This window comes from Apteryx mantelli, chromosome 1, assembly GCF_036417845.1.
Source record: "Apteryx mantelli isolate bAptMan1 chromosome 1, bAptMan1.hap1, whole genome shotgun sequence".
NCBI classification, from domain to species: Eukaryota; Metazoa; Chordata; class Aves; order Apterygiformes; family Apterygidae; genus Apteryx; species Apteryx mantelli.
Window position 1 is genome coordinate 1,044,452 of NC_089978.1, and position 24,242 is coordinate 1,068,693.

Sequence of the window (24,242 nt, forward strand, 5' to 3'; positions counted from 1 at the left end):
GGACAATCCTTGCCAGTCGAGATTTTTTAAAATTATTTTCCTACCAAGAATGGAATCCGTATGATAGAATAAAAAGATTTTTAATGTATTCTCAGGAGAAAATGTAGAATAACCCATGCAGAAGACCATGTGGCCTAGAAGACAGAGCATGAACTTGAGCTGCGAAGAGCTCTATTTTAGTCCTATTTCTTGTGTTTGCTAGCTGCTTTGCACCAGACAGCTTGAGCTCCAATTTATCCAAAAAAGGACTGTCATCTGGTGTGTGCACAGTACCTACCACTACCGGGATCTGGTCTCGGTTGGGACCAGGAAAACCAGTGACAGGGAGGATGCACTTGCCTCTGACACCCACAGAATGGATCAGACAACTGGGAATGAATGGCCATATACAAAACAGAAAAGACCAAAAACACAGCTAATGCAGATTGACTTAGATCATCAGAAGTCTATGAAGGCACCTCAAATCTTGGCTGTTGAAGAAAAAAATCCAAGGGGCCTTTAAACTGCACCTGTTCAGCTGGATAGGTCTTGCTCCATTGCATAGAAATACTTTTTTTCTGAAAAGCTTCTACGGTGCTATGAAGAGTCAGAATGAAGTTGAGAAATCATCTAAATCTAGCTGTTGCTCTGCCTTAAGCCTGATATATTACAATGAAAAGTACTCCCAAACTGTTGTTTTAGAACCTAATATCTTTCTTTTTAGCTGGTGCAGATCTTGACCTTCTATGTCTTACTATGAATCTCAGATTTCAACAAATAATTAAAAAGAAAAGAAAAAAGAACTGCCTCAGTTCCAAAACTGATAAAATCTCACTTGGTTCCTAGCCTTGAAAATTGTCATGAAGATGATCCAGCACAGGCACAAAAGCTGCCAGAGAGAATTAAACTAGTGCTACAATGCTCAGCAAATTGCACAGTTACAGCGTTGTCACCAGTTCCTCCAGAAAACAGAGAGGATGCCTCTGCCCAGGGAGGGGCAGCTGAATTTCTTTATGTCAGAAATCATTGAATTCATGCCGTTTTAAAGTAAAAAAACTCATCTATGTTTGGCTTTGCTTTTCAAATTTTGATTTACATTAATCTGAACTACTAATTTGGGCCTAATTTATACTAAGTTTTGCACATGTCTCATCTTTATTCGATGCGCAGAATTGTCCTTGCATTCATGAGTCAAATCTGGCCTAATATTTTTCAGAAGGTTTGATTTAGGAATGCATATCCTGTCCTGAGCACTGCTCCTTTAGAGAAGAGTAAAAGAGCAATTTTCCTGGATGGCTGGAGAATTGAGTAAACAGCATCTCATTGATCAATAAAACCCTTTCTGATAAATTCAGCTGGTGTACCTGAGGCAGTTTAATAGCTAGCACATATAGCTGTGTCACTGACCAAACAGCCTCCGCAGAAATGTTCAGGAGGAATTATTACCTGCATTTTCTGAATGAGAGAAGTATGTGCTCAGCCTGCCAGTGTCTCACCAGCAAGACGCCACTGAGCCTCTGTTTATGGAGCAACTTTATGAAATGTCGCCAGGGTCCCCAAGGACTTTGCACCACTCCAGCAAAACAATGCAAACTCAGTTTCATCTCAGCTTTATTCATGATTTGAATTAATGGAGGGCAAAACTCAGATGAAATCAAACCTTGGGCTTTAATTTGGGACTCTGTTGACACCTCAAGAAATGCCAGTCCTGGCTCGCTCAATGAAAGTGCATAGCACTATGCATGGGTAAGTAATCTTGTTCAAACTCCTGCTAAATTGGAACGGGTCCTGAGCTAGCAATAAGACAAATTAGGTTCTGTTTCTAATTAGCTCATAATTACTTTCTACAGTAGCTGGGAGTCCAGAAGCAAAAGGGCAAGATCTTGTGTTACACCAATGTTAGGTAGCCGGACTCAGATAATAAGGGAGACTTCAGACCGTCTCTGGGTCCTGGAAGCGAAGGGAGCACAAAATCTTTGGGTGGGAGGGGAGGACTGGGTCTGTGGCACAGTGAACATGGGCAGAGATGTCCACTGAAAAAGGAGCAGCTTTCATCTGTGGAGCAGCCATCCAGATACCACTCCTGGGGTTCATAGACTCCCAAGGGGGCTGCAGCTGACCAAGGCTGGTCAGGGACATGGCCAGAAGTTCAGGCCAGATTATCCTGATGATTTCCTTATGAATTTCCTTTGTTTCATTGGTGTAAATGACAGAGTTTAGTGATGGAGGGCCAAAAAGGAAGATATGGGAGATAAGAATGTGCGTGTGTGAATGTAGATTAAACAGTGACTACTGGGGCAAAAAAGCAGCACAATACAAATACATGATACAAGTGTTCAGAACCTTGAAGTGTTGTTCAAGGGACACAATATTTAAGATGAAAAATGATTAGAAAACTAATGAAAAAAAAGGACAGAGCATGCACTGAATGTGTTCAGGTCTGGAGAGGAAAGTCTGTGCCTGAAAACTTGCCCTTTTTGTCCATGTGCACAAGCCTAGCTACTGAAGAGAGAAGTTGCCTAGTACATGAATTAATTAACCTATTGCAAAAGAAGCTTTCCTGATTTTAAAAAGGCCTAAGAATACAAAATGTAATTTCAAGCAACAGTCTGAGCATGCTTCAATAGGACTTAATTTACCATAGTTTGAAATGTCTGCTTTTCAATGAGTTGTCTGCTGCTTTGTATCCAAGTAAGAGTGTAATTTGATTCACATCTCTGCTTCTGGGTCCACCTCTTTACGTCCATGCTCGCAGCCTCAGCTGCACAATATGAAAATATAATCTTGAGGCCATCCAGTTTACTATGTACTAAAGGAGACTGAAAAGGTCAGACTGTCCTTTGATGCGCTATATAAAACAGGAATTTCGTGCACGTAGTTATTGGCAAAAATATTGCAATTTTCAGGACCTGATACCTGGCAGAGGGACATTTAGCCCTTAGGTTTTTAAGCAAGTCCTTGAAACAAAGAATGTTGGAGAAATTAATTGCAAGCAAGACAATCATATATTGTTTAATTATTAAGTGTTGGCAGGGAAAGTGCAATGTACTTGGCTATCTGCGTTTAATTGCAGTTGGAATGGTGGCACAGAGCTGCAAAATTTGGAGCTCATTGTTCAAACGCATAGTACGTGTATGGCTGGAGAGGCACAGTGCTCTCACGGACCGCTCTTGAAAATTAATGCAGCAGTCTTGTGCAAATCCAACACAGCCGCCACTGCAAATACAGATACCTACTGCAGATTGCTGGCTGCAAGCAGATTGAACCAACTAAGGAGCGAGAGCCAAGGACCCAAATGTTGGAGAAATACCTTTTTTAGTGCCTGTGCTATTTAGTGGGCTTGAGACTGGCAAGTAAATGGTCCCGGCTGTGCTGGCTGCTGCTTACAGCTGCGGCCTCAGCACTTGTGGCTCCTGGAGCACTTCAGCCCTACAAAAGATCTGAGTGATTTAGGTCGTTACCATAACAAGCTGTCAGACTCTGGATCCATAGGAGAGAAATTAATGCAAAGGTGAAGCGAACTGCTTATTCACAAGGACTGTTTTTGCAACAGCTCCCTCTGGCCCTGTGCTTTTGGAGAGACAGGCCACCCTGGTGGGCAGCCCTGCTCAGTGGCACTGGTGTTTGGACATTCTTGTCACGAAGGTGTGCTGCAGGCTCTGAACATTTCCCCATGAGAATAAAAAAGCTGTTTTTCTTTCCGTGGACCAAGTGTTAGCATAAGCTGAAGCTGGGACATAAGGGACTCTGAGGTCTGCAGGGACACATTTTCCCCGCTATTTCAGGACGCTGGGACATTGCGCACGCCAAAACCAAAAGCAACAACTGATTGCTTGTCATAAGGACTAGAATAGAGACTGTAGGTCATGGATATAAGTCCCAAAGAGTGCTTATAAAGAGCATGTTTGTGCACAACAGTTTACCTCTGCAATCTCTGAGATAGGCAGTGGATCCAAGTGTCCTTCGAAGTATATTAAATGACCAAGAAAAGAAGGTTTTATTTATGATGGCATAATTTCATATTGCTGCAAGTGAAATAAAATATTTTGGGCTACTTAAGCAATGTTTTCATGGTTCTAATTTTCAAAAAAATAAATACAAGCAAGCTTCATATCAAACTACTTTCCTCAGTACTTTGTAAAATGATAAAATTCTCTTCCATGAGATGAAAAGCCATTTTTTCCTTCAGATCTACTACCTATTGGGAAAATTAACAACACTTTTCACTCTTCTTTTTCTTCTTCTTTTCTTTTTTTTTTTTTTTTTAATGCAGATTATTTACACTGTGTAAGGAAAGGCATAAAACTTGGTACCACAAAATCACATTAGTCTTGGGTAACAAAAAGAGAAATTTGTTCCACTGAGCAGAAGAAAATAGCATGCAACAGTTATCAATTTCCTGGGTAGTGCACCATTCTGTATTTTTAAGTGCAGCCTCTCAGGTAATGTAATAAAAGTAAACAAACAGATAGGCTCTAGCTCCAGGAATCATACAGGAAATATTGTTTAATAACTTACTACTCACATTCATCTTTTCTTGTCATGTTCTCATTCCGTTTACACTGATTTGATGTTTGAGGCAGCTGTAGTATTTCACATCTCCCAAAATTCAAGAGTTTAAAATAGTGATAAAATGTATATTAAAACTGCAATATATAAAACTGCCTCTGCAATATAGAAACAAATAGAGATAATGTTATTGTCTAATGGCTGAGTCTAAAGATTAAGAGAAGTTTGTGGGCCAGACACATGCGTTTACTGAAAGCCCATTTAGCATTATGATTGCAACTGCAAAGCAGTGCTGCTGTCTAGAGGCCTCAGGTTGCAGGACGGATGCTGTTGGGAAGCGAGCGCCTGGCATGCCGCCTGCCCTTGGTCTGCCCAGCCACAGGCTTTCAGCCCTTTACTGTGGCTGGCCTAAGTTCAGGACACTGCAAAAGAATTTATTTCTCTGTATGATGAACTCTGTATGAAGATGTATAAATCCTAGCTGCTCACCACTTACCCACCTGGACACAAGCAACACAAGACTATTGACTTAGGCTGTGTCGTAGATAAGTAATAATATAATAATATCACTTCCTACTAAAATGTGTATCAGACACATGGAGGCATGAAGGGTAGATGGGGTGAACTTTGCTAAAGGAAAGTGACTGCACATCCGCATGGCTTTGTGTAAAGGCCATCATAGCATCCTGATTTGAGAGTATTTACTGTGCACCCCTAAGGAATGCTGTTTAGTGACCGTTCTCTCAGGAAGTGTTGGGTTGGTGCTGACATGATGACAGCAGGATGCATGGCCCATCCATTCTGCTGTTCTCCTGTTACCTAGGTTAAGTAGGTACTGTTTTCCTGGCAGGATCCCCCAAAAGGTCTCCAATATTCCCCTCCTGTTGTCTGTGAAGTCTGGCTATTTTGCATACAACTCCCCTTCAACCGCCTGTTATTCAAGCATCCATCACTACTCTGTATAACTTTTTTCACTTCTCACATTTTGATCTGTTGTTGATCTGTTGATTTCTTATGCCATGTCCAGTCATTTTCCATGTCCTGTTCAGTTACCATAATCTCAGAGCAGGTCAAAGTCAGGCACCCAGAAATTTGCCTAAAGCCCTAACACCTTCCACTATCCATGAATTTCTGATTATGCTTAGTGAAGGGATTATTGATAAGGTTGAAAATTAACCAGAGAATTTACCCTTGTGCCCAGCCTATCTAGTGTGATAGGATGATATTTGGTAGACTTGGGCATCCAATATTAAAACAGATTGGGCAAATATTCATTCAAACCTCTTGCATTCACCCAAATTTCAGTAAGGTACAAAGGCGTTTGATCCTTGTGCATTGTTTGGTTCCTGACGACTTCCTAAAGGGTGAGTGAATGGCTCCTCACATGATGAGTGAAAACAATGTGACTAATCACATACATAGATTTAATCACATACTGAATTCTTTCCTAGACTGAAGTTTAATTCTTCATTACAGTATTCATGACAAATACTTGAGAAAGCTATGTTACAACCTCAATGGCCAGGAAGAAAAAAAAAATTATGCATATTTATGGTTTTCTACGGCATGAACTCCTTCTGTGGGCAGCAGAAATATACCACAACTCATGGAGTAGAGAAAATTATATGATAAATCACAATTCAAGGACAGAATAAAAGATTGAGGACTGTGATTTAATTTTACACAGATAATGCATTCAATATGAATAGTTCTGAATTGTTTCTATTTTCACTCAGAAGTATACATTCAAATGATGTATATAGCATAATGAGTTCATCCCACTCATTTGTGGTGACCTATTAGTGAGGGTTCTTTATATTCTGTGGTGCCACGGGGAGAAGATCCTCCCTGATCAAGATGAACAGTGCTCCTCACAAGCAGAGGCTGCAGCGACTCGGTCGCAGGCTCCACTTGCTTCATGCACTGGGATTTCTGATGAATGATTCTTAACGGATGGCTATGAATAACAGTTAATAACTGCACTGAGTGGGTGCCCTGAGTGAGGTGAAGCAAATGCACTTTCCAAATGCTGAAGCGACACCTGGATCATTCTATGAAGTGGGTGTTTCCCAGAGCAGTGACCTCTGTCAAGGAGATCTCTCAGGTCCCATCGTGCCACGGGAAGGAGATCCTCCTTGGTGTGAGCACCCTGAAGACACCCCTGCGGATCTGCTTTGTTTTAATGCTGTAGATGATGGGGTTCAGCACGGGGGGGACCAGCAGGTAGATGTTGGCCATGAGGATGTGAACGAGAGGGGAAACGTGTTTGCCAAAACGGTGAACCATGGACACGCCAACCATGGGGATGTACAGTACTAGGACTGCCAGGATGTGGGACAAGCAGTTGTTTAAAGCCTTGAGACGCTCACTTGTGGATGCAATGCTCATGACTGCCTTAGCAATCAGTATATATGACACAAAGATGAGCAGGGGGTCTAACACAACTATGAGGACCACTATAGCGAGTGCGTACATGCTATTGAAAGTGATGTCTGCACATACCAGCTTGATCATGTCCTGGTGCAGGCAGTAGGAGTGGGAGAGCACACAGGACTGGCAGAAGGGCAACCTTTTCAGCAGGAAGAAGGATGGCAGCACCGCTAAGAGACATCGGCACACGACAGCCAGCCCGATCTTGGCTATCCTGGTGCTGGTGAGGATGGAGGAGTATCTCAGTGGGTAGCAGATGGCCACATAGCGATCAAAGGCCATGGCCAGAAGCACCGAAGACTCCATGAAAGAGAATGAATGAACAAAGTAGAACTGAGTAAAACAGCCATCGAAACTGATTTCCCTGTGGTTGGCCCAGAAAATACCCATCACAGTTGGCATTGTAGACAGAGACAAGCCCAGATCCGTGATGGCCAGCATGGAGAGGAATTGGTACATGGGCTCGTGGAGGCTCGGCTCAGTCCAGATGACAAAGAGGATTGTGCAGTTCCCCGCCAGTGCCACAACGTAAATGCAAGTGAAAGGGATGGAGAGCCAGACATGGGCAGCCTCCAGCCCCGGGATGCCCGTCAGCATGAATGAATAACAGGAAGAGTTGGAGCTGCTGGAAGACCACATGATGGACGGGGTAGCATCTATATTTAAAATAGAAAGAAAAACCTGGAAAAAGAAGGGTACTGCTCGCAAACCAGAAAACACACATATGCATATTTGTATAGGCAAATGCTATGCCCTTTATAAATCACCTGGGTTCATAGCAGTTGTTAATTAATGTGCTGATGATTATTTTTCCCTCTTCATTGATGACTATGGGGTAAAATATCCAGTAATGAGGGACAGGCTTAGACCAAAGCATCAAGGAATTTGGAAATTTATCACCTACCTCAATATATTAGAAGTTCCCCAAAATAATGTTGTTTTTTTTTTAATATATACTAGTGATTTGGAGTCATGAACCATGATTAAATCATATATGTTCATTTCACACTGAATTAGGCTTTCTAAATCCCTGTGATCCAGATTTCTTCTTAGTAACTGTATTACAGTACTCAGACTCTAACTGGTAAATATAACTGGTTAGCTGACAAAACCTGTAATTGTTCATCCAATAAAAAAGAAATTAATAATGCTTAATGAAAATTTAAAGTATAAAAGCAGTGCAGATTTCACCTTAAGAATCAACACTGGAGAACTTTCAGAGACAGAGAACTGCAGGAATAAAGCTCATGGCAGTGCAGACTCCCCTATCAATGCGGTGGGAAGAGCCAGGATAAGGCAGCTGATGCTTGCATGTCAGACAGGGCACTGGAGAGGCAAGGCTTGCTGCTTAATCTCTTCTGAATGGGAAACCCTTGAAGAGCTGCATAACAACAGAGTCACTGCTATGAATGAGAGATCTCGCTGAGAACTGAAGTTCCAAGAACTTCAAGAAGAGCACTGACATTGAACAGGAAGTAAGATCAAACCTTTCAGAGTTGCATCAAAGGAGAGAGTTCTTTTCTTGTACTCAGGGGGAAAAAAGTCTCTTACTGAAGGATTTATTTAGTTTAGACTATTTGATGGACAAAAGAAAAGCCAAATTGATGTGAAAATTGTCCACCTGCCTCCGTGTGCTGGACAGAGATGGCCTTTCAACAGACCCCACAAGCACAGCGTGACCCAGTGACGGGAAACTGAAGGTACAAAGAAATTGGACTGAAATAAGACACTACTAGTCTGCAAAATCTGAAAAAAAGGAGAGAACACTGACAAAAAAATCTTCATTTTTTGAACTGTAAAACTAAGAATAGAAATTCTTCTGAGATGTGTATTTTGCCTGAAGGCCATATTATGGGCTTGATGAGTAAGTTAGATATGAAACTCTTCTGGAAGTGCGATGCAAGACATCAGAACAAATCACCACAACAGTCCTTTCTAGATCTAATATTTTCTAACTCTCCTGTAACTGGGGAAAAAACAAACTTGAATTAAGATATTAATTAGAACAGAGAAAAGGGATTAAACACCTTTTCCTTATTTTGCCCTTGAGCACCGTATAGCTAAACCTGTTAGCATCAACATCAGGCTCTGTAAGTGTCATCTGAACAGGTATGAAACCTCACTGTGATGTCCCTGCTCTTCTGCATTTCAGAAACTTACCAAATTCTGCTGTAGAGGCTCTGTTTTGACTGCAGTGAGAAAGCCTGAGTCAGACCCATGCTACACACAGCTGCTTATAAGGTCTCTGTGAAACCCCACAGGCAGCTTGAATGAAGGGACTCAGGGGAACAGACAAAAAATGACAGGAAATCAGCATCAAATCTGCATTCACTCCTATCCAAATTGCTGGTAGCCTGTGCCACACAGTAATGTTCATGAGTTTTGGGGATCAAGTCCCCGCTGTGCAAGGAGCCATATAGACACGCATCTGAGAAACCTTCTCTGTGTTGTATTCCTGCAACACAAGGTACCGTTGGGTCTAAATAAGTCTCCTGAGCCCTGGCTTTGCCTGGATTGGAGCAGGAAAGGATTGCTGTTGTATGCTGGGTGATGCCATGCAGAGGAGTTTGGGACCTGCTGCTACTGGCGTGTGAGAGCTGAAGTCTGGGGTTGGCAGAGCAGTGACAAGTCCCACCTGCTCTTGGATGTCCGTGACATATGAAATTCATTCATGTCTTGTCACTGGATGAGACTGATGTATGTATCTGTTCTGATCACCTGCACACCTGCTGTGTGTGTGTGTGTGTGTGTGTGTGTGTGTGTGTGTGTGTGAGATGGTGTCTGCACACAGCTGTGCAATGTGCCTCCTGTTTGCTGCCTGCTGTGTTAAGTTTACTTCCTGCTGCGTCAAGCTCTCTTTGTTGAAGTTTTGGTTATGGAAACAGATTTTCAAATCAAGGGGCGTCTGCATCATTCTGCTCTTCAGATGTCCCCCCATAAGGTGGGAAGATGCAGCAGCTAAGAGGCTGTTTCACACCAATTCTGGAGGGTACGATGGCAGCAAAGGACTCCCACCTTTTAAACTTGGTGGGTTCTCCCAACCCAGTGTCTTGCCTCCTCATCACACTCTCAGCAGTTCTCCATGGGGCTGGACCCCTCTAAGCTCTAGGTCACTTTTTTGCTGTCCTCAGTCTGCGATGGGAGGTTGCTTTGGTTGCAGAATGGTCTGTTTGCTCCCTGGGGAGGTAAACGGTGTGTGAGGAAACTCTACTCTTGTTGGAGGGAACCTGAAGGGTCTGGCCAATGCTGTGTCACTGACAGTGGCAGGAGACAAGTGTTCAGGGAAAGAATAAGAACACTGCAGGCACCAGGGAATAATTTCTCTGTTAGCTTCTATCGATTTGAGGCTTGGGCACTTCCTGAACTAAGAGCAGTAATTTGTGTTGAATATTCCTTAATGGATTTCTTTCCTGTGGATTTGTCTTATTGCTCAGTTAAGCCCCTGCAGACTTTTGGCGTCTGCAACTTGCTCTGACAAAATGTTCCAAACCTTAATCCTGTTGAGCGAAAAACACCTCCTGCAATTGGTTTTAAATTTGCCACCTGCTATTTTATTTAATGCTTCTTAGTTCTTGTATTAAAAGAGACAGAGAACAATTACTCCTAAATATCCTGTTAAAGTCATGGCATTTTACAGACCGCTTCCCTACCCTGTCAGTCATCTCTCCTCCAGATGAAGAGTCCTAACTCACTCAATTCTTCCTTGCATGGAAATTATTCTAGGCCTTTGATTATCTTTGTTGCCTCTCCCCAAAATCTTCCTGGTTCCTGTAAGGGTATGTGGAATGAGAGAGCATCTGCTTCATTAAAGTTATCAGAGCAAGGACCTTCTCAGTTCAAAGGGAACAGTAATAGAGAAAGTGATAAACAAAACAATGGAGACACAAACCTGATAAATAAGCAATAATGGAGACAATAATGAAGACTAAAACTCGTCAGCCACCGTTTGATGGGCTGTTAAGCAAGCATAGCTTTGAAGAGAGTCAGTCTGGACTTTGTAATGGATAAGAAAGGGAAAACAAAGCTAAGGTGAGTATTATGGATATATGGGGGGAGGTGCTGGCCTGCACCAGACCACTACAGCCTGTCCTATCTTCTTATTAAATCCTTTCTTAACTGTCTTTCTGTATGATTTCACCCTCTGCCCCAGGTGTGAGCACTGCAAGGTCTAGGTGCCAGCAACAGGAGAGGCAAGAGTGAATCGAGTGCCAGCAAGTGGAGCCAGACCTTGGGCAACAGTGGCCTCCGTGTCTGCATCACCATGACTATCGAACACTGCAGATGCCATCCCTATAACCCCACTTAACAGCTCCGCTCCGCTATGGACTTTTTTCAGATGAAAGACTCGGACCGCATATAGCCCTGAGCAGGCTGCCACAAATGGGCCCACATAGCGGAGTAATCCTGTTCTCCACTCTGTCCTCTGCTCCTCTGCTGCTATTTCTCAACAGCTGTTTGGGTTTTTTTTTGACTCATATCAGACATTGAACTGCCTAATATGTTGTGGAAACAACCTTCTTTAAAATCAGTGTGTTTCTGCAAAATACCTCCATTTCAAATAAAATACTTTGTTTGGGGTGGGCGGGAAATGGAATAATTTTTTGGTGACTTCTGTATGTGCATCAACACTAGCTAAATATTAATCACCATCAGGGATTTGAAACTTGGTGATTTATTTTAACCATTTCCACTGATTTTCTTCTTTTTTTCCTCTCATTTACTTTCTCTCCTACCAGTTTCCCTTTTTTTCCCTCTGGTAGGAATACGACCTAATTAGCAGAGCATCCTCCACGACAAAGAAAATCTTGGTGAGAGGTGGTGGAGCAGAAAGCCAGGACGGAAAGAAAAACTTAGCTAAAACAGACATTTTTGGTACAGATTTGTCAGAGCTCAATTTGCCTGACAAGGCTATGAAGCAGGCCACATTTCCTGGAAAGCAAAGGCCAGGAGAGAGAGCCAGCACTGGGAAGAGCACTTACAGAAACCACCTTTGCAGGTCTTTTCCCTTCAATTATCCTCATTTTCTAGCTGCAACCCACTCACCATTTGGTGTGTATTGTCCTATTTTCATTTAAAAGGAGGAGGATTGGTCTCCATGAGCAACAAGAAGATTCACAATCTGACGCGATTAGTTGTCCTCTTAGGGGGAACAGAGACAATAGCAGTTGTACAATAGTGTACAATTTGGTTGCACATAGTGTACAATAGCAGTTTCCTACATAAAAGAGGTTGGACACTCAGCACTGTTTGCTTCACTGTTCATGGAAGGGACTAAAGCTGTCATTCACACCTGGTGGATTAGAAAGGACAATATATCTACATACACAAAGACCCTGTACGCCTTATGCTTTTTGCTGCACTTAAGTGAAAATGCAGACAGCTGGCAACCTGCATAAGGAAAACCACAGAGAAGATTTTTAATCATTCTAAAATCCAAATAGGCTATTCACACACAATGTCCAAATGACTCTTAACAAGATAATACGCTACTGTTGAAATCTACTAAACTATATATACACAGGTGTATATATATATATATATATATGTATATATACACACATGTGTACAAAGTATGCCACAAGTGCAAGGACAGAAATACAAAAGCTCTCATGTAATGAATTGAATGTAATGGTAGTAGGTATGACTAAAACTGAGAAAGGATGACGGGTGGGTGGGTAAGTGGGTGGATGGAGTGTCAGGGTTTATACAGAAGTACAAAAGATTAAATAGAAATTTGTTTTCAATTGTCATACATATAACCTGGGTGAAATAGAGATTGCTACTAAATGCATTGCAAAGACAAGAATCTCTCTATCAGAGAAATAATTACAAGTTTCTTTGCTTTGCATGCTGCAGGAAAACCTGAACTCCTGAATGTGTGTAGGACAAGGTAAGCACACGATGTTGGCTCAGACTAGTACAAACATGAGCACCAGCTCCATGGCAGGAGTGTTTTTTGTAACTGGTACCTGGGGCTGGAAGATGCCCACTTCTGGATATCCATCCCCTCCACCTTTGAAGCTCCACCTTTGCTGTGGTTCTGGCTGGCAATGTGGCCGTGCTCCTGGCCATCCCATTGTGTTATGGAAAATTAAGCTCCCCGGCCATCATAACAGGGTGCAACCCTAGGTTCCCGCTGAGGCAGAAGTTTAAAGTCAGATCAGAACGAAAGTTCACAGCTTGCGGCCTAAGGCTTCAGCAAATTTAGCTACTAATGCTAAGCAAGTTATGCTAAGTGATCAACTCTAGACAGCTTCAGTCCAATATTCTTTAACAGTTGGAGCATGGCTGGTACCAGCCCATGCACGTTTTCTTCTCCACACTCTCACTGACAACTAATTTGTAGTGTATTGAACCCCAGTAGCTTGTTTTTCTCCAAAGCATCTTCCAAAAAGTCATTCAGTCAAGTTCTAAAAAGCTCAGGGGTTACAGAATACAGCATTTTCCTAATGTTTCCACTAACTTTATTCAATGGTTGAACATTACCACTGTAAAGTATGCCCACCTATTTATGTTTCTGATCTGGGCGGACTGAATGGTGATCAGGTGCCGAGCTTGGCCAGACCAGTGCACTGAGTGGGCTCTGCTAACACAGCTCTCCATTCTCCTGTGCTTGCTGCTCCCCAGTCCACCTCGATAAGCCCCTTTCCCTGCCCTTGGCCCTTCCCGTAAACATCCCATAAGAAGTCCTGTGCAAGCCGAGAATTCTCTTCTTGAATCCCCAAATTCCCCCTCCACCCGTGCTCCACAGAAATCCTATAGCCATTTATATCCAATAGACCACCAGAATTTGGACAGCATTCAGGAGAGGGTTTCTTCTGCTGAGCTGCTCTAGGGGGTTTCAAAGCAGGGGCCATGGCTTACTCATTCACCCCTGATGGTCTTAGGACTAACTGATGCCGAGGGATGAGGTTGGTTGTTTTTGCCACCTTGTCATTGCTCCTCTGATCACTGTCTGGCCTTTGAGGCTATTCAAACAGCCATGAGACAGCTATCCTGAGACTTGCCATCATCCAGCAGAGCCCTTAATGTGTCACAGGGTGTCACCAAGATAGGAAACGGCAGCATTTTTGCCTGGAGGATGTGCAGTAGGAAGATATGTGCATTTAAGAAGTGGACTTGGCCCAGGTCTCTGGGCCTTCACACCAGGACTCTTCCCACAGCTGTGACCTGTCCCTGCAGGTCTCTCACAATCCATTCATCATGCAAAGCTGCCTTGGTGTGAGCACCCTGAGGACACCCCTGCGGATCTGCTTAGTTTTAACGCTGTAGATGATGGGGTTCAGCACCGGGGGGACCAGCAGGTAGATGTTGGCCATGAGGATGTGAACGAGAGGGGAAACGTGTTTGCCAAAACGGTGAACCATGGACACGCCAACCATGGGGATGTACAGTACTAGGACTGCCAGGATGTGGGACAAGCAGTTGTTTAAAACCTTGAGACGCTCACTTGTGGATGAAATGCTCATGACTGCCTTAGCAATCAGTATATATGACACAAAGATGAGCAGCGGGTCTACTGTCAGGATGAAAATGGCTAAGGCAAGGCCATAGAAGTAATTGAATTTGACATCCACACATACCAGCTTCATCACATCTTGATGCAGGCAGTAGGAGTGGGACAGCACATGGGATCCACAGAATGGTAAATTTCTTAGTACCAGAATTGGGGGGATACTTGGTAAGACACATCTACACAGGGCAGCCAGCCCAATCTTGGCTATCCTGGCACTGGTGAGGATGGAGGAGTATCTCAGTGGGTAGCAGATGGCCACATAGCGATCGAAGGCCATGGCCAGAAGCACTGAGGACTCCAAGAAGGAGAAGACATGAATAAAAAAAAATTGAGCAAAACAAGCACTGAAACCAATCTCTCTGGCATTAAACCAGGAAATGCCCATCACGGTTGGCATCGTAGAGAGAGACAACCCCAAATCAGTGGTGGCCAGCATGGAGAGGAATTGGTACATGGGCTTGTGGAGGCTTGGATCAGTCCTGGTGACATACAGGATTGTGCAGTTCCCCAGCAGTGACACAACGTAAATGAAAGTGAAGGCAAGAGAGAGCCAGATGCTGACCGTTTCCAGCCCAGAGATGCCCGTGAGGATAAACGTGGATGGAGGAGAGGTGGAGTTCTTGAGAGGCATCATGTGCTGGAGGTGGTCTGCAGTGAAAGAGAAAAATCAAAGAAATCAAAGTAGCAGGTCTTAAGAGGACAGAGCAAACATGTATCTGAAACCGAAGGGGAAAGAGCACAAAGGTCAAAGAGAGACGTGGACCAGACACTGCAATCTTCAGGTGCTGGACAGCGCAGCTGATGAGTTTTAGGTTACCTGAAAGGTCACAGCTAGAAGATGCATATAAAGTAGCTTATTGTGGAGTTCTTCCTCTTGTCTGCATAAAACTAGCTGCAGGATAATAACCTGGTTTTCAGAAAGAGGGCGCTACTCATGAAATTAGTTCTAAGCACACTAACTAGGAGAGATGTGCAAAGTGTACCTATGTCATATCACTGTTTATTTTCCCAAACCCTTCCTTTCAGTGACTGAAAGAGCTTCTCTCTTAGATTTCTTTCTTGAAGTATTTGGACAAAGGCTGTATGCTCTGGGCATTAGGTCTAACTGGGTGAGAAAAGTTCCCTTCTGCACGCTAGGTCAGATGCCAGAGGTGTCTACTCTGAAGGGGAAGCTCCTGCAGAGCTTCCTACAAGCACAGCTGATCCCTCCTGCATCGTCTGGTGCTTGCTCCAGAGCCAGGCAGAGGACAGGCATGTCTGTGCCGCCTGCCCAGAGGCTGGATAAGGTCCTCAGAGAGAGGGATTGCGGGAGGGTTGTTTTCCTTCTGTGCCTTGAAAGCAGGCTGTGAGAAGAGGGCTTCTTTGGCCTGTGAGATGTCACCCCCTCCAGCAGTCTCTCTGGCCACACACCTCTATAGGTCAATGTCCATGCCTACAGCTGGTGGCAATCCTGGGCTGCAAGCTGCCCTTGCAGTGGGAAGGGCACTGCTGGCTGCCCGATGTGAGTGCTTATGCAGGAGTCGATGCTCTGCACTGGAAGCCTTCTCCGTGCTGTGGCTCCTTATTTACAGCTCTGCCCTGGGCTCTGCCAAGCCTTATTCTGCCTCTGCTCCCCAGCTCCAGTGCCCTGGTGTCTCTAGGAGACCTGCAGAAGGCATTGTGCACCCAGAAGCACAGCTTGCTTCTTCCAGGATTGGGGGACAAAAGAGATGTTATGAACCTCTGCTCCTCCATGTCCTCAGCCCATCACGGTTACAGCTACAGCAGTCCCTTGCCGACTCCACACGTTACCTGCCTTGTCTGCCAGAGAACAAATGGAGCCAAACATGCCCCACTGGCTGATGTCCCCCTGCTTTTCAGCTCTCTTGAGCTTAGCTCCCGACACCCAGGAACCACACGTGAAGCAGAGCCCTGATTTTGGTCGATCGTGGCTTGTAGGCAACTACAGGGTGAGCCTCTGAGGCTGCAGCTCTGACAGAGCAGGTAGCTCACCAGCAGTCGTTTGCGTACCTGCCTCCAAAACACCGTAAAGACTAACAAACACAGCTGGCTTGGAAGCACCCTGTGACTAGATAAAATGACTCAATGCAGCAAAACCAGACGGGAAAGTGGGGTCATGCTGCTGTGCTCTCACATCGATGGGAGTCTGTGCTCTTACTGCCTTGGACCAGGGCTCCAATACCTCAGACAACTTATTTTACTGACTACAAGACATTATGGTGCAGAAGAGCTATGCAGAAACGAGGAGACACCCAACCTGCAGATGCAGCAGCAGCAGTAGCAGGAAAAAAAAAAAAAGAAAAAAGATCAGTGCTTGGAGAGTAAAAATGGAAAGTTTGAGCCTAGAAATGCAGACTTCATATTGTCTGTGACAGGAGCACACTTCCAGGATCCCTGGCTGACCAATAGGGTGACTTCCCTGTAAGCAGAGGAGCTTTCCCCAGGATTGGAAATCTGTCTCCAAGATCAGCACCCCCCTCTAAGAAGACAGGAGGACACACTGCAGGTTGCAGTTGGCAACACCCCGCAGCCTCAGTTACCCTCATGCAGAGCAGGCAGTTACCTGAGATAAGATCTCCACCTCTCTGCAGATGAGAACAACACAGCTGAGGGCAGGAATTAGCAGCAGCGTGGAAGGTGGGGAGAAGCCCCACCACAGAGCTTGCTCACACAGCCGCTGTGGCCAGGAGAGAGCCGAGAGATACAGCTGCAGGAGCTAGCATGAAGGTGCGGTAGGAAGAGCTCGTCTCTCTAGCCGTGATGCTTTCACCTTGCGCTCCAGGCCTTCCTCCAATGCTGCCAGGCAAGCCCCTTCTGAAACAGAGCAGAGAGTCACAGCCAGCCTCACGCACAGCTCTGCCAGCACAGGGCTGCTATAAGCCTTCTAAGAAAGCCCCATGGGCAGCCTAGCATTCGTATGCTGGCCCTGGGGAACGGCAAAGTCAGGTCAGAAACAACAGGCAAGCTGTGGCAGTCAGCCTGCTCCCTCCTGAGGCTGCAGCCAGCAGCCTGCAGCATATTTGATTTGCAGAGCTGGGCCACGGACCATGTGGCAGCTCACAGGACTGTACAGGACATGGTGAGGCCTCCTCTACCTTCAAGGTGGGCAGAGCCAGGTCGGAACGAGTGATGTGCCCTGATGGTCTGGCTTTGTGGGAGTCAGGCTGGGAGCTTGCATGGCTTTAGCTAGTGAGCAGAGGGGAAGCGCTGCTACTGCTGTGTGAGCTGTGGTCCCCAGGCCACAGGGCCAGCGCGATCCTGCCACCTCCCTGGGCAGGTGCGAGATGTGTAACTCCCTCCGTAGCGCTTCTGGGGGAGCAGCAGAGCTGAGCAGGTCCCACAGGGCACCGCTCAGGAACTGGTGCTCTCCTTGGGCAGCCCAGCACCCCCACAACAGCACAGCAGGAGGGAAGCACAGAGGTGTAAGGACGTCTGTCCCAATGCACCAAAAGAAAGAGCCGAAGGTGCTCATGGGACATCAGTAGCTGCTGGAGATGTGGTGTTATAGATATATATTTTCAAGAACTGTGCAATGTCAGTGCCCCCTCCCCAAATACCAGCGTGTGAGGGAAGAATCAGAGGGTCTGCACATAGGAAGTAACACACACACACGCACGTGCAGGGGCACTTCACCCCTAGCCCCACACAGTGAGGACGGGGGCAGTGAAGGACAGCTTTAGGAAGGTCCTAGAAGGACTTTCCCATGCCGTGAGGTGCAACACACCAGCACTCAGGTACCACAGTGAGAGCCGCCTGCTCTCAGTAGGCAAGCCGTGAGACAGAGGTGAGTCAGGTTGCCTTGTGCTGGAAGAGGAGGACCACTCTGTCCCGGATCTGTTTGGTTCTCACCCCATAAATGATGGGGTTCAAGGTGGGGGGCACCAGCAGGTAGAGATTGGCCACCATTATATGGACATGGTGAGGGATGCTGTGCCCAAACCGGTGGGTGAGGAACGTGAATAAGCCAGGGATGTAAAATGCCAACATGATACAGATATGGGATGCACAAGTGCTGAAGGCCTTGAGCCTTGCCTCTGTGGATGGCAGCCTCATGACTACCTGCAGGATGGTGATGTAGGACACAAATATGAGGATCACATCAAACCCCACCACCAAAAAAGCCACAAAGAGGCCGTAAATGACATTGACTCTGGTGTCCCCACAGGCCAGCTTCACCACGGCCATGTGCTCGCAGTAGGAGTGGGAGATGACGTTCTGCTGGCAGAAGGACAACCTGTGGAGCAGGAAGCAGAAGGGACTCACCAGGACAACCCCGCGCACCAGCACCAGGCTCCCAAGGGTCACCACCACGGGCACGGAGAGGATGGTGGAGTGCCGGAGTGGGTAACATATGGCAACATAGCGATCCAAGGCCATGGCCATGAGCACGCCTGACTCCAGTGACGAGAAGGTGTGGATGAAGAACAACTGAGTAAGGCAGGAGACAAAGCCGATCTCCCTGGAGCCCAGCCAGAAGACGCTGAGCATTTTGGGTACAGAAGATGTGGAGAGGACCAGGTCGGTGAAGGACAGCATGGCCAGGAAGAAGTACATGGGCTCGTGCAGACTTGGCTCTGTCTTTATAAAGATGAGAAGGGTGATGTTCCCCAGCACAGCAATGGCATACATCATGCCGAAGGGGAAGGCAATCCAGAACTGCTCCTTCTCCAGCCCAGGGATGCCAACCAGGAGGAAAGCAGGAGGGTGGTAGAGGGTGGTAGAGTTCAGAGACGACATGGAATGCTTGTTGTCTCCTAGCAGAGGTGGGCAAGTTGTCCTGCTGGAAGCAAACATCCAAGAACCTGTAAAAGCATGGGCATTTGTCAGCTGGCAGCAGAGCAGCAGAGTTCCTGCTGAGGCTGTGACTCCCGTAGGGCCCACATACTTGGCTGGCAAAGCAGAGGCCATGGAAATGGATTTGCTTTCCTTTTGAAATGGCCATGGCTTGTAAGGGGCCAGAATACGTTTAATTCATGCGGACATCGGTACTGGGAAAATCAGCGCTGCTGTCAGAACTGTGCCTCTCCCTCCACCCTGTGTTTGCTGGTGGTGACCATGGCCCCACTGCTATAAAGCCTCTCTTGCCTCCCAGCGTGAAAGGCTGGCACCTGCCCACGTTTGTGCTGCAAAGAGGGGTCTCCCTTCCGAGAGACAGGTGGGCTTGCACGTGGCTGGTGCGTGCCACTCGGTGACACACACGGCCAGACTCTCGTTAGTGCCTGGGAAGGGGATGGCACAAATCTTCTGGGAAGCCCCGTCTGGCCACGGGAAGCACAGGAAGGGGGCTGGGAACAGCCAGCATGAATGTACCGAGGGCACCTCGTGCCTGACCAGCCTGACTGCCTCCTGTGATGAGGTGACTCTCTGCATGGAGAAGGCGAGAGCAGTGCATGCTGGTCGCTTTGACTTTAGCAAGGCCTTTGACTCAGTTTGCCCTAGTAGCCTCGTAGACACCTTGCTGAGCTATGGGCTGCATACAGGGATGATCAGGCTGGTGGAAAACTGTGCGCACCACCGGGATCAACAGGTTGTGAGGAGCAGTACAAAGTGGAAGTGGCAGCCAGGCTAGTGGTGGCACCCCTCAGGGGTCAACAGTGTGTCAGCACTTTCTAAGGTCTTTTTCACTCACCAAATGCAGGGATGAGGTGCGATCTGAGCAAGTTCACAGCTGAGAACAAATCCGGGCAGTGACTCACAGGGATGGCAGGGCTGCTACTCACAAGGACCTCGACATGCTGAGCCACGGGCTGGCAGGACTGCAAGGAGTTAACAAAGGCACATGCCGATTCCTGTGCTGGGGATGGAATAATGCTGCGCAAGAAAGCAGGCTGGGAGAGACTGTGTAGGAAGCAGCTTGGCAGGGAAGGAGCTGGGGTCCTGGCAGGTAACGTGATGCCCATGAACGAGGCGTGAGCGCTGACAGCAGAGCGGCCAACTGCCGCCAGGGCTGTGCTGGCAGGAGTGCTGCGAGTGGGGCCAGTGCCACGATTGCTGCCCTGCTCGGCACTGGTGGGGCCACGTGTGGGCACTGCACCCAGGCTGGGTGCGCCAGTGCCAGGCTGCAGCCAGCCCATTGCAGCCCCACGTGGGTCCTGGCTGGAGGCCGGGACGCGAGAGAGGCCGAGAGCTGGGTGTGGGCAGCGGGAGAGGAGGGGGTCTCATCGCCACTGGCATCTCCTTGCTGGGAGCTGTGAGGGAAGGCGGAGCTGGAGTCTCCTCAGAGGGGCCCAGGGACAGGGCGAGAGGTGACAGCCCAAGCTGGAGTGGGGGAAATTCCCAGTAGTTCTAAGGAAAAGCTTTTGCCCCTTTCTGCAGGTGCTCAAACCCTGGGAGAGCAGCCCAGACACGCTGCTGCATCTCCATTTTGGAAGACATTCAAAGCTCAGCTGCATACACTGCTGAGCAGCCTCCTGCAAGGGACAGTACGTGGGGTGGAGTGCTGGAGCAGAGACCTCCAGAGGTCCCTCCCCCATATACGACCCTTTGATTCTGCAAGCCCCTGATCCTGGGATGACGGGAAACAGCAGCTCTGTTGAGGCGGTCGCTTGCTTGCTTTCCTCCTGCAGCTCCTGCCTTGGGGCACTGCTCCAGCTGCAGCTGCCTCTGTCAGCCTGCTTCACAGGTGGGAGAGGCAGGGATGTGCCCCTGGAAGGAGCAGGGCTCAAATACTACAGCCCAGGCTAAGCACTTGGACAGAGAGACAACATCTCCAGTGGAGCCTTTGGGAGGTGGAGTTGCAACCCTTGGACCCTTCCTTGCCTTCCCACTGCGCTCGGCTGATCCCAGAGCTCTGCCAGGGCAGGCCAGGGCAGCTGCACTACTCCTCTTCCCACGGCTGCTGCTGAAAAAGCATTACACACTCTAAAGAAAGGCTGCTGATGGCCACAGGGATGCCAGAGCTCAGGGCTGAGGGCAGAGGGACACGGCTACAAAGCAGGACAGTTGCACTTGCTCTGCCTCCACTGCCAAGGTGTTCACAGGGCTAAAATACTACAGGCTAGGCTATTTGCATGTTTGCATCCCCCCAAGCAGCACTCTTCTTCCTCTTTAGGGCTCAATCCTTTCTCCCTGGGAGCATCGTGAGCAACCCACCAAGCTCACAGGAGTTTGTATTCTGCATGGCAAGGAGAGACAAAGAAAAGCAGCAAAAGCAGACTACAAGAGGGCTCCTTTCTCCAGCCCAGTCCATAGCACAGCCTGAGCCACCCGCCAACACAGGAGGGCAGCCTGGCCCCGAAGCTCTCACCTGTGCCCTGCTCCTGTGAGGAAGGAGGCTCCTCTGCTGGAGATGGAGGTAGGGAGCGGCAGGAGGAGGGATCGTCTGCCTAAGAGCAGGGAGCCGGAGGTAGTTAACAAGTGTGCCAAGGAGTCCCTGAAGGGCCGTGAAGCAGGAGGCAGATGTGAGTCCCAGTGGTCCCTTCAGTGTGCTTAGAGACACACACCGCAGCCAAACCCTTTCCTCGCCCAGGCCACCAGTGCACAACAGCAGGACCTTGGAGATCATTTTCATCTCATTCCTGCACAGCCTAAGGTCTCTTTTACCATCTCCCATCCCTGCAGAGCTTTCTTTGCAGTGTCCACCTGGACAGAAGTTATCCAACATGGATAACTGCCCCTTTCAAGCTAACGTGCAAGTGAGCCCACATCAGACCTGAGTATGTGCTATGGGTAATGCTCAGCAACATTTGGTTGCCCCTTCTGGGGGCAAAGCCTGGACTGCAGCTACTTTTGGTGTTAGAGCAGGGCATCGACACAAACCACGGCAGGGGAGAGTCCCTGGCCCAAAAGAGTTCACAAAAAAGGCACACACAGAAGCACATGGAAACACTGAAAGCACATTAAGGCAAACATGAGGAACTACTGCTTATCATATTGAAGTGCACTGCACAAGGCGTGTACACCAAGCATGTAGTGTGGAAGAGAGCCAGGAGGAAAGCTGGCAGCTGGAAAAGCTGGACAAAGCCAATGAGGCAACGTTGGGCCAGTCTGATGGGCAGAAGTTTCAATCTCTCCTGTGAAAGGGGAAGTCAGCACCTGCCTGTCCCTGGGCAGCTGTGGGTAGTGACTGTCCAAAGAGGTAGGCAGCTAAGCCTTTTCCAGCTTTCTGTCTTTGCTCCCTGCACCATTCTGTTCAGTCCTACCCATCTGGGGACTTAGAGAGATTTTCTTTTAAAAAACTATCAGGGAAATAATGAGTGAAGGGTGCTATTCAGCATGCTAGGGCTAATGCCTGAATGATTGCAAAGCCCATCTCTCTCCCAAGGAGCATTCAAAGAGAGAGAGTAGAGCAGGTGAAGTGTTTGACCTGGTAGCTCAGGTCAGGGCTGAGCAGATGAACTTCACCTGTGATAACTGATGGACAGCTGATCTAATCAGCCTCTTTGCACACAGGCTTGCAGAGGCTCAGATCCAGCCTGGTAGCAAACAGGGTTGTGCAGTTGCCCACAAGCACCACAACATGAGCAGAAAAGAGGAGGCAGAGCCAGTTGTGCCTCTCTGCCACCCCAGGGCTGCTGCCAGGATTAACACCCAAGTCTTGCAAGTCAGTGCTGCTCCATGCTGATGTGCTGCAGTGTGGATGCTCTGCAGTGCACGAATGCCCCCTACCTATGAAGAACCTCTCTCTCCAGCTCCCACAGTGCAAGTGTGAAGGTGCAGCCTAGCCTGGGAAGTGAGAACAACTCTGCTGCTCTTGGCAATCATGACTATGCCATTGCCTTCCAGCAAGGATCAAGGGGCAGAGGGGAAAGAAGTAAACTGCGGTTGCAGACCAATCTGCTTCCCCTAGGAAGGCCCAGATTTCATGCAATCATTCATGCAGAATGCTCCTGTTATTGACAAGCATGGGCATAGCCCCAGCAGAACCAGGGAAGTGCCCAGGAACAAGTGGCTACAGCTGAAGACTGCTCATAAAGCAGCTCTGTCAGGGTTTTTTTGTTGTTGTTGTTTTTTTCTTTTTTCTTTCATTAAGCCAGGATCCTAGAATAGCTTCAGCAGACAACACATTCAAGCTAGGAAAAAAAAAGGTGCCTGTGTCTCCTCATAAGGCAACAAATAAATAATCAGCTACAGTGGAGGTTGTACAGTTAGAAACGCATATGGCAATTAAACAGAAATACTGCTAGGAAAGCTGCTTTGGTTTAAAGATTCCTTAAAGCAGTTGAAGCAAGATAAAGCTCTAAAGACTGGACAGTTGTGGACTGTGTCCAATCTAAGCACCCTGAGCATTTTCCCATTCCTCTCCCACCCAACTGCATTTCACAAGTTGCTAAAATTCTTCTAGAGGCTTTTGTTTCCTCTTCAGAAGGGGAGAGGAAAAAAAACTCTGCAGAAGCTGCGAGCCTTCACACAGCTACTTATGAAGTCCACACAGAAGATCATCCTGCACCTGGCTTTGGGAGGCCAACTCCAAGGGAAGGGAAAGGGCACTGGAGAATGGTTAAGGCTAGGGACAAGGGCCAAGACATTCTGGGTGCTTCCATCATGCCTAGGTGTGCAAGAGCCCCAGGGTGCACCAGCAGAAGACTCTGCATCTCCTGCAGCACGATGGAGCAGAGCACAGCAGCTAAGGATCTCTCAGGACCCCTGAGGCAAGGCTGCAGCTTTCCCGGCCCCAGACTGGCTTCTTCATTTGGGAAAAGCCCTGTGCAGGCCAGAACAGCAGGCTTGTTCCACCCCCAGAGCCCTGCTACTTCCTCAACAGTATTTGTTTCAACTCCAGGAGAGCAAGGCTGATTAAGAAGGCTTTTATTCTCACTGCCCAGCCTCCAGGGAGCTGGAGAGGAGTCTGAGGAAGCCACCAGCAGAG

The 24,242-nt window shown here is 47.4% G+C and overlaps 3 protein-coding genes across 3 annotated transcripts; all 3 read right to left on the minus strand.

Annotated features, from left to right (window-relative positions):
- Positions 1–6,588: 6,588 nt before the first annotated feature.
- LOC136991008 (olfactory receptor 51Q1-like) lies at positions 6,589–7,557 on the minus strand. The gene has a single exon (XM_067289485.1). The coding sequence runs from the start codon at positions 7,555–7,557 to the stop codon at positions 6,589–6,591; it is 969 nt and encodes a 322-aa protein (XP_067145586.1).
- Positions 7,558–14,105: 6,548 nt separating this feature from the next.
- Positions 14,106–15,068, minus strand: LOC136991009 (olfactory receptor 51Q1-like). Its single transcript, XM_067289486.1, has one exon. It carries the CDS (start codon positions 15,066–15,068, stop codon positions 14,106–14,108), a length of 963 nt encoding a protein of 320 aa, XP_067145587.1.
- A 3,155-nt stretch (positions 15,069–18,223) lies between these two features.
- On the minus strand, positions 18,224–19,171 carry LOC136991065 (olfactory receptor 52R1-like). The gene has a single exon (XM_067289552.1). The coding sequence runs from the start codon at positions 19,169–19,171 to the stop codon at positions 18,224–18,226; it is 948 nt and encodes a 315-aa protein (XP_067145653.1).
- Between the last annotated feature and the right edge of the window lie 5,071 nt (positions 19,172–24,242).

Coding starts and splice junctions, on each gene's coding strand:
- LOC136991008 (XM_067289485.1), bottom strand. CDS start 7,557: ATGTGGTCTTCCAGCAGCTCCAACTCTTCCTGTTATTCATTCATGCTG.
- LOC136991065 (XM_067289552.1), bottom strand. CDS start 19,171: ATGTCGTCTCTGAACTCTACCACCCTCTACCACCCTCCTGCTTTCCTC.
- LOC136991009 (XM_067289486.1), bottom strand. CDS start 15,068: ATGATGCCTCTCAAGAACTCCACCTCTCCTCCATCCACGTTTATCCTC.